At 40.6% G+C, this 18,299-nt stretch overlaps 1 protein-coding gene across 2 annotated transcripts in view; it reads left to right on the top strand.

Moving 5' to 3' along the window:
- The window catches only part of LOC124721950 (coiled-coil domain-containing protein 77-like), a 208,565-nt gene that overhangs the window by 169,783 nt on the left and 20,483 nt on the right, over positions 1 to 18,299 (top strand). For both annotated transcript variants that reach the window (XM_047247113.1, XM_047247114.1), the window contains exon 7: positions 16,852 to 17,080. In XM_047247113.1, coding sequence (XP_047103069.1) covers positions 16,852 to 17,080 — 229 coding nt within the window. The remainder of the gene's footprint in view (positions 1 to 16,851; positions 17,081 to 18,299) is intronic.

Raw genomic sequence — 18,299 nt, 5'->3', positions numbered from 1 at the left:
AGATACCATTCTGTCCAAATATCACTTTGTATATTAGAATCAAACTCACTGTATTCTCACTTAAAATTATTGACATTAGTAGCTACAACATCATTATCATGAAATAAAGCATTACTTTTTACTTCTACATCATTACAAACACCCTTACAAATAGGATTTTCAACAGCCGCTGATACATCATACAACTCACTACATAAAACCTCATTTCCCCTCCATCAACAATTCACCAATATAAAAACCGTTCATAGTTTCACCATTCTCTGCCGTTAATCGCATAAATTGTAGCTACAGCGTCGTGCAATTTCAGACTCAACAGTACCATTAAATTCCGCTGTGTTTTAATTTAAACCTGGCCATAATACCTTTTCATCTCCTACATGCTCCTGCGCCACATTAATTTCAGATCACACATCAAATTCAGATCTGCACTCATTCTCAAACAAACATTCAAGATCCACAGATCCATTCAGAATTTGGGATTCACCTCCATTAGTAGAAAGATATGCACAGATGTCTTCCTCTGAAATATCAATACCGGCAGCTTCAACTTTCATAACTTCAGCACATAAACCATCACTACTACCTTCCTTCAAAAATAATACACCAATATCGTCTGATACACACACAAATTCATCAACAGCTGGCGAGACTAATTCTACGCTGCCCTTATTAACCTCCTTAACAACTTCCCCGTCACATTATCACCTGAGACATCATCACATTCATCACTATAATCGTCACAGTTGGTTAGTACCTCTTTAGAATTTTCTTTACCATCTAACTCCACCAAATTCAGCTCCACCTCAGCCCCTTTTGGCACATAGAATCTTTCATTGTATTAACATTCACACACTCTTTCGTCTCACATTCATAAAACAAATCATTTAGCCCTAAATCGTCATCATCGCCTTTATCATTATCTTTCATTATCTTAGGATTATGCCTTTGACGTACGATCTGATTTGCAAATTTACGTATTTGATTCTCATCTCTTACTAATTGCATTTCAATATTCTGGTACCTTTCTGCTGATTTGTTAACACCTACCACATTTCCTTCACTCATGTCCTATTCGTCGCCACTTTATTTTGCCATCTCCGGACCTGAGATGCAGCAAAACTTAGTTTCCTGATCTCCCATTATGCTGGTTCATTTTGCCAGGTGCTGGTCCCTCAAATCTATGTTATTGGTGTCAGTCCCTGTCATGAAAGTATCTGTTCCCATTACTCTTTTGAAATTTATCATTGGATGTGTTCCTGTTACCATTTCCCTTATCAAAACTGCCATTTGCATTTTGTTGATAACTTCCTGGATGTCTTTAATATCGATTACTCGGACTGTAGTTATGATTTCCACTCTGAAAACTATTTGTCTACTTACTTTGCAGTTTAAATTTCTATGCCCATTCTAATTTTTCTACAAAGTCCAAAAATTCATCTATTGAGTTGCTAGGACTGTGCAATAGATCCCACTGCAAATTTTTTGGTAACCGCCTTTTCAACATCGTAATTTCAGTAAGCACTCCCTATGGACGTTTTACGTGCATTAATCTCACAAGTTCAAGTTTACAAAATTCTTGCATTGACCCGTTCCCATATTTAAATGTTGGCTCATTCAGAAACTCATTTTGGAGTCGCGTTTGCTTTGCTTTACTCCAGAACTTGTTCAGGAAACTGCTTTCAGGTATTTCACAGGTAGTGTGTATATTTGCCCACAATTGCTGCTCACCTTCCAAATGTCTTTTCACGAATTTTATCTTCACTTCGTCAGACATTCCCCTTATAAAACCATCCCTGCATGCTGCTAGAAAATTTACTGGGTGATATTTCCTGTCGTCTGCAAAACATTTGACCAATCCCAAGTTCTCAATGGAACACTGATCACTGTAGAGGTTTGATGTGCAGCTAAAGAATTCGGTTCACTTTTTATTTCATTGATTTTCTTTTTAACTTCACTATTTTCAAGTTTAATTCCAGATTCCACTTGTTTCTTTATTTTATCTACTTCTTTCTCCCCTTTCCCTAGTTGAACGGACAAGTGGTTTATAGCCTCTGTCGTCTCAGCCATTAGAGCACCTTGCCTACTCATACAATTTCTTACGTTGCCTCCCAGATCTGCATGCAGCTTCTCCAGCTTATAACTGAAATTTTTCTCCGCTTGATCTGCCTTAGAGTCAAGTATCTTAACTTCAACAGAAATTTTACCCATTTCATCCCGAATGGTTTTTAATTTTCCGTCAATCAATTCCTCGATTCCACTAGCCAGTTTACCTGCTTCATCTTTCACAACCAAAGACATTTTGGATTGAATCGAATTTATTTTTAAATTTACATCAACCATATCGGTTTTAACAGAGTCAATTTTTAAATTTACGTGACCATTATCGGTTGACCAATTTTGAATCGCAATCCTCTTACAATTTGCATTAATTGCGAAATCGTGTCTCCCCAAATTCATCTCCCTTGCCTGATTTTGGACTAAATTCACCGCCGATCACGCGCTACCGCTCTGACTTCAGGCTAAGCGGCTCACTAGTATTTTTGGACCCACACAAACTGGCTGACTGCTTAATTTTAGCGATGTCTGTTATTGGCGATAGAACTACAGAGCCATACATAATCTCACTATCAGTGCAGGTACTTAGCTTTGTCATGCTGGATCAAGCTATGGTATTGCTGCTGATGTTGCAGTTGAAGGCAATGCTGAAGATCTTGTAGCCTCTGCTGCAGTACTGCAACTGCCGCTGCGCGATGAATCGCCATTGAAGATGCCTCTGCTGGCTGCTTTTGATGTCGCCTCTTCTTTCGCATTACTTTTTTTTTTCACTCCTAACCACTACTAAAGCTCGGTGCACACAACTGTTGCAAAATTCATAGCTCAGAGCCCCCACGCAAACTGCCTAAACTGCCACAGACTTGGGACCTAGGTCACAGAATGTCATCAACTGTGAGAATTAACAATTGTAATTTCCCATCTGTTAAAGAAACCTAATATACAGTCCTGAACTGATCTCTCATTTAACTTTTGCGAGAGGTCCTGCCTATTGAAGTTCAGATAACACTTTTGGAAACACTTTGCAGAATTCAAGTCCAATTTTAAAACTTTCCACAGTTCATATTCCACAACTAACACTTTCCAAAATCCAATCCTGCTCCAACACTTTGCAAGCTTCTTACCCCTCGCCTAATACTTTCCAAATTCCTATCCCAGACGAGCCCCCAATTTCGAGCTAACAACCCAAAGATGTTTGGGCTCACATGCTGTTCCTCTTCATCAAATGTCTTGGCTCAAACTCATCTAGGGGTTGAACCACATGTGTCACATTACACCCCCTAAATTAGACACTTGTGACCCTTTGTTTAAATTGCCTGGCTGATGGCAAGTTTGAGAAATACAAAGTTAACATAACATATAATAACAATAATAATAATAATAATAATATTGGGAACTAAATTAATGATTCATAAATGATGTAGGCCACACAGTTGCAATTTGGTTAGAATGATGTTTGTTTAGAAAGCAAACTAATAGCAAAAGTGGTCGTATTTAGAGTTACTGTTACACTCGTGTGAATATCCATTTGACACACTTCGATCGTTCACAATCTCATTGTGAATTACAAGTTCAATTCTCCACCTTGTTGACTATGCGAAAAGTTAGAGTTCACACCAGGCACACAGCTGCTCACTGCTCAGAGACTAGGTCCAGCAATACCACACAACGCAAAATTTTCTGAGTCATTTCAGGTCCTAGCTGCCTAAAGACCAACTGTCTACTTTCATGTCTCAATCCAAACTGTACCCTCTGGTGTCTCCAACCGAACTGTACTCTTTGGAGTCTCGATCAGAACTTTCCGCTTTCGCATCTGCACCAGTACTCCCTCTGCCCATCCCCGGCCGCATTTTCTGTGTGCTGAGAATTGTCGCTCAACTGACTAGTGCAGTTCCCTTCCCTGAAGCCGTCCATCTGATTGGCTACATCTTATTTTACATTTTAACATATTTAAATAATCAAAGCTGGACCACTTTCATGTTCTAAATAAAGTAACAATAATATCCATTACATAATAAATGTTAAATTATTTTACCATAAAACTAAACAATTTCCTTCTTAGCTTTGAATGCCACAGTCAGTAGCCTTGCACCAATGTGCTTTCTGATAAATAAATAAAGAGCAAAAGTAACTACTATGCATGAAAAATTACAACAAATATTCTATTACCTAATGATTCAATAAGGTGTCATGCTGTCATCATTCAATGTGTTTTGTGTGGTGGAAATGATGATCTGATGCTTAACTGTAAATACTGCTAATTTAAATTTACTATATTTTTTAAAGAAATAAAGTTACAGTGTTGATATTTACAACATCTGTCATTTTAATGATGCGCTTGTATATGAAATGTCAATCATTAAGATTGGCCAAAGCGTTCAGGTTTTAGGATTCAAGTCTTTGTTAATTTCACTTTAACAGTAAATCCTAAACTATTATAGATATGATCAATATTCAAGTTTTATTGGGATCACCATGAAAATTTACGGAGGATGGCAGATTAAAATTACTGTGGCTTGATTCCGTGCATTACTACAGAATTAAATAGTTTTCATAAATGTTTTCCTTTATGGTCGATCTTAGGTCTGCCATATTTAACACTGCTACATTTCCTTGGCCACAAAGGCTTCTACTGGGTTTCCTTTTGATGTAGGTTCTCGTCTGTCTCACTTACACACTACAGCACTTAGGCCTAAATAGACAATAGACGCCTGTGAATTTCCCCATCTTGTGGTGAATATGCGCCCTTTGTGACACACCGTCCTCGATGACAGGGTTCGTTTCACAATTCCTGTAAGCTGATTCTTTCGGCCATATATTTAAATGAGAGCACAATGCTCATTAACTCACAGAGTGCAGTGGGTTTCTTTTAGCGTCTTTACATCTTGGGCTTGTTGCTCTCCAGTTCCATGAAACTACAAAATTCTGTGGCTCATACTAGATAGAAAACTTTCATGGTCCTCCCACATGTCGTACCTGACTGCACCATGTACCCGGTTCCTCAATGTTCCACATGCCCTAAGCGATAAGTCCTGGGGAGCAGATCAGGCCACCCTCTTCCATTTATACCAATCCCTTGTCCAATCAAAACTAGGGTATGGGTGTTTCATTTATTCATATGCACGTTCATCTGTCTTATGCTGTCTTAACACAACCCACCATCATGGAATACGTTTGGCCACTGGCACATTTTACACAAGCCTGGTTGAGAGTCGCTGTGCAGAGGCTGCCGATCTACCACTGTCATATCAGCATGATGTCCTCCTCAGCAGATACGCATGCCATTTATCTTCCATGCCCAGCCATCCATCCTATGCCTCCTTTTTCAATGACTCCCTTGACCGCCAGTATGGAAAGTGCCCTTCTTCTCAGTTACCTCCAGGGGTTCACTTTCGGCTGCTGCTCTGGCATCTTAACTTCACACTACCTGCCACATTACTGATGGGTGTGGACCCTTCACCACCTAGGATACATGTGGTGGCCTGTGTTCATCTTGGATTTCATTCACTTCCCAAGGACACCACTCCAAATTCAATCTATCACTGTAAGTTTCTAGACCTTCACTCACAATATAGCAATAGCACCTTCAGTACACTGATGGCTCTAATACCGACTGTGGTGTCGAGTGTGCTTTTGTCAATGGCACCGACCATTTCTGATTTTGGCTTCCAGAACACTGCTAAATTTTTGCAGCAGAGCTCTTCCCCCTCTATCAGGCTACCCAGCACATCCAGCAACACAGGCTTTTTAATTGTGTCATATGCTCCGATTCTCCAATGCCCTACAGAGGGTCTGTGTGCTGTACACAGCCCATCCTTTAGTGCATTGGGTCCAAGAAAGCTTCCACTTGCTTGCTGTTGAGGGAGCCACCATGCTGCTCATGTGGGTTTCTGGTTATGTTGGTCTGATGGGAAATGAGATTGCTGAAGCTGCCGCCATGTAGTCCTCCTACCTTGGCCTGCTAGCTCTTCCATTCCTTCTGATAATCTCCTCCATGTTGTCGTCTGTCAGCAGATTGTGTCACTTTGGCATCACCAGTAGCCTTCTCTTCACGGAAACAAGCTCTGAGGAATTAATTAAACCTCTCCAAATCACTTGGCCAACCTCCTCTCGGCTCTCTCCTCACGAGGAGATCATTTTAGTTAGTTTGCGCATTGGGCACTGACCTTTTAGGCATCTCCATTAGTTAAGTGGTGATTCCCCACCACTTTGTGCTCATTGTCATCAACCCTTGATTTTTCACCATTTCCCAACCCAACGGACTTTTTTTAACTGCTTATGTTCAAGTGTATGTTTGCCGTCTAAGTTATCGAGCAGTTTAGTGAATGACCTTTTAACTGTCATAGCAGTATGGCAAAGGACATTATTCTTTGGGTAGGGAACTCCACTGCCTCTACAGCATATTTTGTGGACCTTTCTCCAAGGGGATTTGTAGCTTTCTTTCCTTCTGTCGATTGGGCTTAACGTATAGTCGCTTCTAACTTCTTCAACTTATTGGTATTCTAAGGTTATGACACAAGTGCTTATGACCTTAGTTGTTTTTGCACCCTAAAATTATTACATAAATTAGAGGTGTGGCTAATAAATTAGAGGTGTGGCTAAGAAATGGTTTAAGTCGTACCTAGAACAAGATGAGGTATCACATATTTCAAAAGGATTTCTAGTAAAACACCTGTCAGATACAAAATATATTAATAGAGGCAATCCCACAGGAGAGTGCATTAGGTCCATTCCATTTTCTTATTTGCTTTAACAATTTCTCACAGTGTGTTGGACATGGAGAAAAAACATGTTTGCCTATGACAGCAACATAGTGATGACAGCTAAAATTCCAAAACAGTTGACAGAACATGCTGATGCAGTCCTTAAAGATGTTCACAATTGGTCACTGAGAAATAAAGTAACTCTAAACATAAAGAAAACTAATTGTATGTACTTCTGGTTGAATAAAAAACACAGTGATGCTAGATTCAGAATTGATGATTATGTGTTAGAATGTGTAACAGACACCAAATTCTTGGGGTTCAAGGTAGAGTGTCAGTTGAAATGGACAGTACAACCACAGCATGTTATGCTTTGTGAATACTTGCATCAGTTTGCAATATTTCATCCCTCCAAGTAACCTATTTTGGATTTATCAAGTGGTGTTCAGTAAGTAATGCAGTACTTTTTTTTCTGAAAGCAGATTTGTTTTATTCAGGATTCCAATACACCATATTATTCCCTATTCTTTTGGTTACAGAACCCTGTTTTTCAATATTAATCTCTGTTCAGTGTGACAAGCTTATGCAACCTTACTGGGAGGGCCTGTATGTGAACATGGTACCACTCTACTGATCAACATCAGAGCCAACATCTTGCTGCATCAATAACCTCCCTGTTGGCCACGCACTTCATTGGGCAAAATGGGTGGAAGCTGAAAGGTGTGAGACACAGGCTGTAGGGTGGATTAGGAAGAACAGTTCAAAAATGACTTTCTTCCATCTTACAATGCTGCGATGTATTCTTTTGTTACTCTTCTCTATAGCATTACCCTTCTCAGTGTCTGTTCTTTCTCTTTTTTCCTATGTTTATTCATCGCCTTCCAACCCGCATCTACTTCTGAGCCATGCTGTATCAACGGTCATCCTTGCACAACACAGACTCCGTGATCGCACGGATTGTCAATGCACCATCTGATGTTCCAGATTATTTCCTTTGATAGTTATAACTCTATTTATTCTATTGATCCCACCTTATCCCTCATCCTGACATACTTTAGCATTTTGTTTCCCACACCTGCTTGTGCCACATGAACTTTTGATCCTCAGCCTAACCCATCTCCCATGACTCTCACTTCACTTATAGCAACACATACAATCCCACACTTCATCATTTCTTTTTTCCCAAATTTCTGAATGTTTTCAACATATTTATGTGTATGTTTACTTGGTTTGTCAAGGTTTCACATGGTTTTATGTATTTTTACATATCTGTGCATACTTTAGCATATCTTTGTGTGTTTCTGCATGTCTTTATATATTTTTCAAGCATCTTTACATGTATTTTCTTTCATCCAGCTCCTCTCATAACCATCAACACATATTTTGCCCATTTATCCATCATTACCATTTTCTTTAAACCATTCCTGCCTCAGTGGACCTTTGCTCCATCTTTCTGCACCAATTCAGAAAAGCATCACTTTCCCTGGCTGAAACCCAGTCCCACATCCTGTGTCTCAAATGCTGCCTAAACCATGGAATCCCTCCAAATGGCCTACCTGTAAAGATTCCTTTCTCTGGATCGCACCCCTACTTTCACTATGACCTACACCTTTTCGGTCTGTGCAAGGACCTGGCCCTCACAAACCTGATACTGCAAAAACACTACTCCATGGCACAGGCATCCCAGAATCACCTCTGCTCTCTTCACAGGATACTACTACTCTGCAATCCCTATTTCATACACGCATCTCTCACATCTCTGAAACTGAATCCCTCCCTCTCCAGCACCTGAAGGAGCATTCCAGACACCGCCTCCATAAGTTATCCAACCTGCTGACATTCTTCTGCCACCTGGGGGCACCACTATTGAACTCCTATTGTACCCACAGTGTTCCTACTCATCCATACCTCATAGCAGACAAACCCTGCCTAGCCAACCTTTTCAATTTGCCACATCCCCTAAAACTCACTACCAACTCTCCACCAAATCCAGTGCCAAAACATTCCCATAACACTGTTGTTAACATTCCCACCAGAACCCTCAGCTCCCCAGAAGTTTCATAGCTATCCATTCAGTGCTATCCAAAGTTCACACATTTAGCCTTACACCCAACTTTAACCATGCTGGACTTGTCAAAGACCTACTCTCCTGCTCCCAATTCCTACAATGGAAGGACTTCTTTGCAGCCAATCTCTCCAACCAAAAGTACCCTAATTCCATCATTGGACCCTGCCTCCTCCAGTTCACACCACCATCCAACTGTGATCCTTCCTCCCCTCCCACCTACCACCTGCTAGTCACTTTCCAGGAATTCCTTACCTTCAAGTTAGCCTCACCATCCTTCCCCAGGTCCCTTCTTCAGAACATCAATCTTTCAGTTGAAGAAAGAACAGCCATACACAACCTGAAAACAAATCTTGGCCTAATCATCCTAACTGCAGACAAAGGGTCCACCACTGTTTGTATGAATTGCAGTGACTACCTGGTAGAAGGCCTCTGCCAGTTATCTGACTTCTCCACCTATAAACTCTGCCAGAGTAATTCCAGCCCAGGAGTCCAACACAAACTCCAATCCCGGCTTAAAACCTTAGTCCCTTCCCAGAGAATTTCACTTGAATCCATTTCCCTCCCACCCCTATCACATCTCGCACACCCACCTTCTAAATGCTCCCCAAAATCCACAAACCCAGCAATTCTAGATGCCCAATTGCAGCTGGTTATTATGCCCCCACTGAAAGAATTTCAGCCTTCATTGACCAACAACTCCAACCAACTGCCTGTAATCCAGTCTCCCAGGTCAAAGACACCAACCACTTCCTTTGCTGACTCTCCACCATCTTCACCCCATTACCTATTGGATCCCTACTCATCACTGTTGATGCCACCTCCCTATACACCAACATCCCTCATGCCCCTGGTCTTACTGCTATTGAACACTACCTTTCCCAATGTCCTTCAAACTCCATACCCACTACCTCATTCTTCATAGACCTTACTAACTTTATTCTAACCCACAGCTACTTCTCATTTTAAGGGAAGGTATATAAGCAGATCTGTGGAACAGTCATGGGCACCTCATCTAGAGGCAACCTTCCTAGCCTCCCAGAACACCAAATCCCTAGTGTGATTCAGATTCATTGAGGATATCATCATGATCTGGACTGAGGGCCAAGACACCCTATCTTCATTCCTTCACACCCTCAACACCTTCTCTCCCATCCACTTCACGTAGTCCTCCTCAATCGGCATGCTACCTTCCTAGATGTTGACCTCTTCCTCTCTGATGGCTCCATCCACACCTCTGTCCACATTAAACCCATCAACTACCAACAGTACCTGGATTTTGATAGCTGTCATCCCTTTCACACCAAAAAATCCCTCCCATACAGCCTGGCCACCCGGGGGCGGCGTACCTGCAGTCACAAAAACTGTCTTGCTCCTCAGTATGCTGAGGGTCTCACCAAGGCCTTCTCAGACAGGCACTACCCATTGACCTAGTCCGCAAACAGATCTCCTATGCAATTTCCCCTCACACCCCCAATCCTCACACCTCCAAGAACCAGCCACAAATGAGTGTGCCTTTGACCCCCAGGGCTGGAAATTAGTTATCATCATGCCCTGATGACGGACATCCTACCAGAGATACTTCCCACCCCTCCTAAAGTAGTGTTGTGTCACCCACCTAACCACAACATCCTTGTACATCCATATGCTATGCCCAATCCCAACCCCTTTCCACAAGGATCATATCCCTGAGGAAGACCCAGGTGCAAAACCTGCCCAATCCACCCACCCATCACTTCCTGTTCCACTCCCGTCACAGGTTTATCCTACCCCATCAGGGGCTGGGCCACCTGTGAAACCAGCCATGTCATTTACCAGATCTGCTGCAATCGTTGCACAGCTACCAGCCAGCTGTCCATCACGATGAATAGCCACCACCAAACTGTGGTCAAGAGCAAATTAGACCACCCTGTGGTACAACATGCAGCTGAACATACACTTGATCTCAATGACTGCTTCACTATCCAAGCCATGTGGATCCTTCCTTCCACCACCTGCTTTTCTGAACTGCACAGATGGGAGTTATCCTTATAGCACCTTGTCTGCTCCCGTAATTATCCCAGCCTCAACCTATGGTAACGTAACATACTGTACTCACACCCTCCATCAAACAGTTTCCACCCTCTCTGCCCTATCATCTCCTCCCCATTCCCATCTCCCTCCCTCTTTGTGTGCAGCCTTCTGCCAATGCATTTTCCCATCTTTCCCTGTGCCTCTCCTTTTTTGCTTCTTTTTCCCCATCTCCCTGCCCCACAGCCTCCTGATTCTGTGCCTTGTTGGCAGTGTAGTCTCTGACACTCCACCAGACAGTGTATGTCTCTCTCCTCACCCGTACACTATAACCACTTCCTCCCCCCCCCCCCCCCCTCTCCCCCTCCAGATTGCTGCTTGCATCCCGTCTGTTAGTTACATTCCAAACCGAGATGCTGGAGATGGTGATCATGTGTGCGCGAGGTATGCTTGCTGTGTGTGTGAATGGTGTGTCTCTCTTTTTTACTGGTGAATGCTCTGGCTGAAAGCTTTGTGTAAGTGTGTTTTAATTGCACCTGTCTGCAACTTGACATGTCGTCTTTACAATAAGTAGCAGTCTGTCCTTTCCTACATTGTTGATATTCCAACCAGCAGTTGCCATTGTTTAACATTTCACACTTTACTTCACAGACCTCGGAGATGATCTCCAGACCTCTGTTTGTATCTTCAAAAGTGTGTATTGCCACCTCTTGCTGCAGTGATGGCATTCAACCTTTTAGGCATGCTCCTGATGAATGTGGCAATGTCCTGTTGATGAATCATATCCCATTCTTCCAGGAGGGCATTCTGTAGGTCCCGTAGGGTCACTAGATAGTGCTATGGCCTCTTCTCCCCAGCCTGTTACAAACGTGCTCTATAGGATTCAAATCAGGGCTTTTAGAAGGCCAGCTGTTAGCAAGAATCTCTGTTTCATCCAAGAACTCTCACACAGTTCTCGCAACATGTGGGCATGCATTGTCATGCATTAATGTGAAATCATTACCAATAAATGGAGCAAAAGGCACAACATGCTCCAGAAAGATTTCCTCCTCATACCGATGTGAGATAAGGTTCCCATGCTCCATGAAGGCCAAATCCATCCTTGCAGCTGTATTGATTCCTGCCTACACCATCACAGAACAACCCAGAAAAGGCATCCTGGATGAGAATGTGCAAGGGGAATACTTTTCCCCTGGCTTCTCCAGATTCCCTCTCTTCTATCAGGTGATTAGAGGCCAATGACTCATATGTGAACATTTGATCCTATTGTTGTACTGTCCAGCCAAGATGTTCTCTTGTGAAACATAGTCGAGCTGTGCAATGCTCTCTGGTGAGTTCCAAACCTGTTGCAGGTCATCTGGACTGAAGATTGGCTTCTTCCAATATTCTTCGAACAGTTCTTTCACTAACATTGACCCCTTGAACTTGGTGGAGTTGATTCCGTGCTTCAGTAGCGGTGGTGTGACAGTTATGAAAAACTTGAAGTTGTAAGAAGTGGTAATCTCTCTTTGATGTTGCTCTTCTCAGTCTGTTTCTGGTCTCCATGCAAAGCCTCCAGTTTCCCTGTACCTTCATATGGTTCTAGAAATTTTGGAAGGTGTAGTCCTTAACACTTCTGCAGTGTAATCCGTATTGTGGTCATCTCACAAAAGCAACTGCTTTCAGAGTTTGTTTGGGGCTGAATGGCATGTTTACTCTGGAAATCTGATTACAACAATCACAGAAAGATCCTACAAACACATATGATTGAAAGGGGAACAATTCAGGGTACAATAATTAGTGCTACAAGAGTGGGAAAATATTATTTGCTCAAATTCAGTGAAGAATTTTCAAGTTTGCACGGGGAATAGCAATTGAGGCTAATGCAATAAACAACAACACTTCATCATTTGCTTGAAAAGCAAAGCCAATAACATACTCCATATCAAAAAAGTGGGTGAAGTGCTTCACTTTGATTACATGCTGCTTGACTTAGTTTGTTGTGTAAGGGGTTTCTTGCTGCCTATTTTTGCTGGATATATTTTTTTTAAATTTTTGTGACTCTTTCAAGGTGAATGTTGTATTGCTTTGTGAGTGTAAGGCTGTGTCTATTGTTAAACCATGATGTGAAAAAATTATTTCCTCTTCCCACCATTTGGACATACTTAATGGCATGCCAGTTCTTCCAATTTTAATCAGTTTAACTTACTGTATAACTTATCCATCTGCTTCATTCAAATTTTTTAATTTTATCAGTGTGTAGTTCAGACCTTGCACATATTACATTCTTTGTAAGCCTAAAGTTCCAGGTAATTAACCATAATTAAAATAGTGCATGAATTCATGAATATTATTACTCTGTGACACTATAAAACATGTCTGTGACACTTATAGTAAATACCAAGTGCTGTTAAGATTGTCTGTGGCCAGATTGTCATTCTGTGTTTGAGTTGACAGAGATATTTGAAATTGGTGGGACAAGTATGACAAAAGCAGTGGGTACAAGTCAACCATTAACTACTATTACAAACAAGAAGATTCATCATATACTATAGATGGTACGATATTACAAACCAGTGAGTGCCCATTGATGAGGCTGCATATGCTCTGCGGTTTAGTTATGATACTGTCTTCCATGAGACACTCAGTTTCTGTCATGAAGTCAGGCAAGATTTGTGTCACAGGAGTAGCACAAGACAGAACTTGTTGAGATTAGTCAGGGGCACTACAATAGAGAAGTTGACTGCTTTTTGAAGAAAATTAATCACTGTTCGAACGCCACAACTCCAATTCAAATGACAGTGTGTGGAGCAGAAACACCCATCCATAATCAGTGGTATATAAAATATTCAAGTCACAATATTCTTCAGGAAAAATGGAACTAACTGTATTTTAGAATGGAGAAGGCATTGTACTCAAAGATTACCCAGAGCAGCTGTCTACTATTGATAGTGCACAATAGTGTGTTACAGGGCCCTAGAAGTTAAAAAGTTAGCAGTTTGCTTACGAAGGCCTCTTGTTACAGGAAGTGCTGCTGTTGAATGATTAATGCATGTCCAGGCCTACCAAACTAGAGATGGACAAAACCATTCTCTTCAGAGACAGGAGCAGAACTGCTCATTCACTGGGATGAACTATCTCTTTTTCATGGCTCACCACACACAATACACTTCAAAAATAAATAAAAGGAAGGCATCTTCCATTTTTAATTCAGGTCCCTATATCTGCATTTTTATCTGATGTGGTCCTATTGTGAAATAACATAGAAAGGAAAGTAAAAAAGTTTAACTATGACATTTGGGAGTGAGTTGTAGACTGAAACAAAAGGAAATGAACAAGGAACACAAGCAGTGGAGATGCAGTTCCTGAGAAGACTATAAGGGTACATCCTGTCTGATAGGATGAAGAATACTGATATCAGAGAAAAGATCGGAGTGAAAGCTTAAATAAATAGGTTAAGGAATAGAAGAACAACAAAGGTCTATGTCACAAGAATGGAAGACAACAGAATGCCAGAATTAATGATGAATTGTTGCTTAGTGGGCGGAAGACCTTTAGAAAGAGCAAGGAAAATGTGACAATATCAATAATTTCAACCAAGAGGGCTTAACAGGCAAATTCCCAACACATGAAAAAGAAGAAGAAGATGACATCTCATATTAAAAACATGAGTTTAGAAAAGTAACTATGATGTACTAAGTTTGGAAATTACATATAAATCTCTGGTTTGATGTAAGAGGGGTCCAGAAGGCATTAATCTATCTCATTAAATAAATAAAAACTAAAAAAATAATATAGACACTCACTATCGTATATGTAAAAGTAAGTGTGCAAATACAGACTGTTATTATGATAAATAACAATATCCAGAAGAACTGAACTTGGATGAAGAGGTGCTGAGTCAAGAAAGTGAGCTGCAAGCTGAATCAGTGAGTTAGCCAGGAGTCCAGAGAGGAGAATGACTTGTGGGCACTTTGCGATCTGCTTTGCTGTGAGCCATGGAAAGCAGTGATCATGTGAGCCTTTGGGAGGGGAATAATCCCTGAGTTGCTTTGTGATCTGCTCCATGTGAGTGGTGACTGAAGACTGCTGCTCATGCGACTTACATGTTCACCAGGAACATATTCAAAGTCTGATGCTACATCAAAGGATAAGAAGTAACAACTCACTCAAAACATTTTTTGGGTGTCTGAAATTTGAGATTTTCTTTTCAAATCAAGGTGTAAATGATAACTGTTTGCAATTTACCACAACAATGTAGAGGAAGTCAAGATGTAGGACATCTGTGATCTGTCGAGTTGGAAAACTACCTTCAATTAATCTACAAAAACTATTTGAGGTAGAGCACATGGGTGTCATGTGAGGTTTTCAGCATTCTCTTGCTCTCTTCAGGCAAATTATTAGTGCCAGAGAAAAAAATGAATAGGATCTTTTTTTTTTGTAGGAAATGTAATTTAGTTTAATTTTTTACTGAGATAGTTTTTGCTAGAGAGATCTCATTTTTTGACATTATTCAAGAAAAATGTACAAAGTGACCTTAAAAAACACCCCCACCCCACACTCATTCCCCACCAGCCAAGATTTCTGGCATGTTGTTCGTGACACTCCCTCCTACCACTCTATACAAATGTGGGACTCCGTGAATCATTTCCCATTTTCGACCTTTTTTCGTCTTCATTGACTTGGCTGTTACGCCATATGCTTATTCAGCTAGTTTGTTAAGATTATTAATTTAAGCTTTCCCATGACAGTAGCAAAAGAAGAAAAGGGTTTTGTACATGTAATACAGTAACTAATTAAATTTACAGTTCTATCTAAACTTAACCCTTACAAGCACAATAGGTTTGTAGTAAGAACGGCAGACAAGCAAAATAATTTAATTGTTGATTTATGTTGTTGAAATTCACAAAACTGTGAGGTAAAATTTACACATGTCAGCTTTAAAATTTGGAAGTGCACCAGTAAGCAGGTGGCAAAAATAGCTCAGTCAATGAAGACAAAACAAGGTTGAATATTGGAAATAATTCATGTAGTCAAACATTTTTGTAGAGTGATAGGAGGGATTGCCATGATCAGTATACTAGAAATCCTGAATTTGGGGATGGGGGTGCATTTGAAGGTCACTTTGGACATTTTTCTTGAATAACTCAAAAAACATGGCTTCTATCAATAACGTATCCCAGTACAAAATTAAATGACATTAAATTTCTTACAAAAAAGGTCCTATTCATCTTTTTCTCTTGGACTAATAGTTTGTACAAAGAGAGCATGAGATATTGAAAATCTCATGCTACAGGTATGTGCAAGTAGTTTAACTTAGGTAGTTTTTGTAGGCCAATTTGAGGTAGTTTTCTGAATACATACTACAAGTGTCCTACATCAAATTGTTCGTCTTGACTTCTTCTGGACCACTGTAGTACATTGCAAAGCGTTATCCTTTACACTCTGTATAATGCGACAAAATGACTTCTACATGAATGCAGTGTTCTGAAGACCTGATCTTTGTACATTTTCTATTCTTTTCATGGCTGAGAAAAGCTGCACACATTACTGTGATATGCAAATTTATTCATACACATGGACACTAATGTCACTGGAGAGACTGTTTGAGGCACCAATCTGAGTCTTTGAATCAATTCAGGAGCAAATTGCCCATCTCTACACCAAATAAATGTAACCTTGCTCCATTTGCACTTCAGGGTGTTGCCTATAGCAATTATCTTGCTCTTTCTGATGATCATCTCTTTGCACCTCTGAAAGATGCTTTATGAGGTCATCAATTTTCATCCAACAACAAGCTGCAGGTCTTACATGAATGATTTTGTAATTAACCAAGAACTTTTGTCCTGGAGGAAGTATGCAAGCTTGTGGCACCTTGGAACAAATGCATTGCAAAGGAGATCATATGTAGAAAATTATGTACCTACATTCTCTAAACGTGTGCATAATAAAATGTAATGACAAAAGTAAGGATGATTTTTTTACTTGTCCTTGTAAAAAGAATCTTCGTATTCAAGAATTTTGTACATTTTGTTGTTCCAGAGCTCATGCTGTTGAACATCGGATCTTTTGTATCACTAAAGAATTTCGGAAAGTGAATGAAGAATTTTATTGCAACGAAGAAATTTGGCAGACAGAGAGAGAGAGATTAATTGATTCAGTCAACAAATTGTGTACTTATGTCACAAATGGAAAAGCATTTTCAGAGGACTGGACCATCTATGGAGGGGGATCCTCAACACAAAGAACACTCAGTGAAGAGATAGCTGAGGTACTGTCTAACAAGAACATATTTTCCTTTCGCATCACAATTTATGGTTTGATCTTATTTACAAGTTTTTTTTATCAGAACACTCATACAACAGAAATTTATATTTAATGTGACCTATTGCTACTCTATATTTGACTTACTGAAGCATGCATGTTTCGTTTTCAAACTGTATTTGTAAACTGATACTACAGGCTCATTGTAATCATTCATTTGTATACATGTTTGCTGGCACACGCATGTGTGTTCCCCCCTCTGCCTCCTCCCATACACACATACATGGGATCAGGGGGTCAGTAAGCTGGGAGAGGATGAACGATCAAGAGTCTCAGAAATATAGTGTGAAGTGGGCTCAGGGAATGGAGGTTGGAATTGTATAGGAGGGGAACAAGATTGAATGAAGAAAGTAGAGTCATGTGTAGGGAGGTAGTAGTGGAGATTGCAGCAGGAGAAGGGATGAGGTGGCAAAGAACATTTAGAAGTAGCATTCCTAAGCTGCGTATTTTAGAAAAGTTAGCATTATGGGATAGATTAAAATGGCACAAGACATGAAACCACTATTAAGTCATACATATTAGGGTTAGTGGCATATTCCGATCTTGAGTGGACTTGATTAATCTTAGGAAGTGTTTGACACTGGCCTCTCAGACAAGTTGATATTGGTTAGTGCTTGCACTGACACAGGATCCTGTGCCATAGTTTTAGTGAGGTTGGGTCTGAGATGGCTGCTTTTACTGATGATTTTAACTCTGACAGGATAGGATGCCAGTAACAGAACTGAAGGAGGAAATGTTGGGTGGACAAATGGGTTCAGTCTTATACCTGGTACCTCCATAGTAATATGATCTACTGTGCAATGAGCTAAGACCAGTGGCATATAGACAAACATGGATAGTACATAAGTTGTGGAGGTGGTGGATGGGAGGGCAGAGTGGGTTGACAGTGAGGAGGATATTCCTCATTTCAGAGCTAGCAGTTCTTGAAGCCCTGGTGGAAAAAAATGATTCAGTTGTTCCAGTGCTTGATGCTATTGTACTATGAATGGGGAGTTCCATTATGCCTGGTGAGCAGGTATATAAAGAGTATTTGCATGTATGTTGTGAAAGGGCACAGGAGATTTGTGAATTTGTTTCTGGGCGAGGTGGAGAGAGTATTGTTGATCTGTAAAGATCTCAGCAAGGTCTTCTGTGTACTTCAGTAGAGACTGTTTTTCACTACATAT

The sequence above is a fragment of the Schistocerca piceifrons genome, chromosome X (assembly GCF_021461385.2).
Source record: "Schistocerca piceifrons isolate TAMUIC-IGC-003096 chromosome X, iqSchPice1.1, whole genome shotgun sequence".
Lineage (NCBI taxonomy): Eukaryota > Metazoa > Arthropoda > Insecta > Orthoptera > Acrididae > Schistocerca > Schistocerca piceifrons.
Note: the sequence above shows the minus strand (reverse complement) of the source record. Positions and strands in the feature narration are given on the sequence as shown.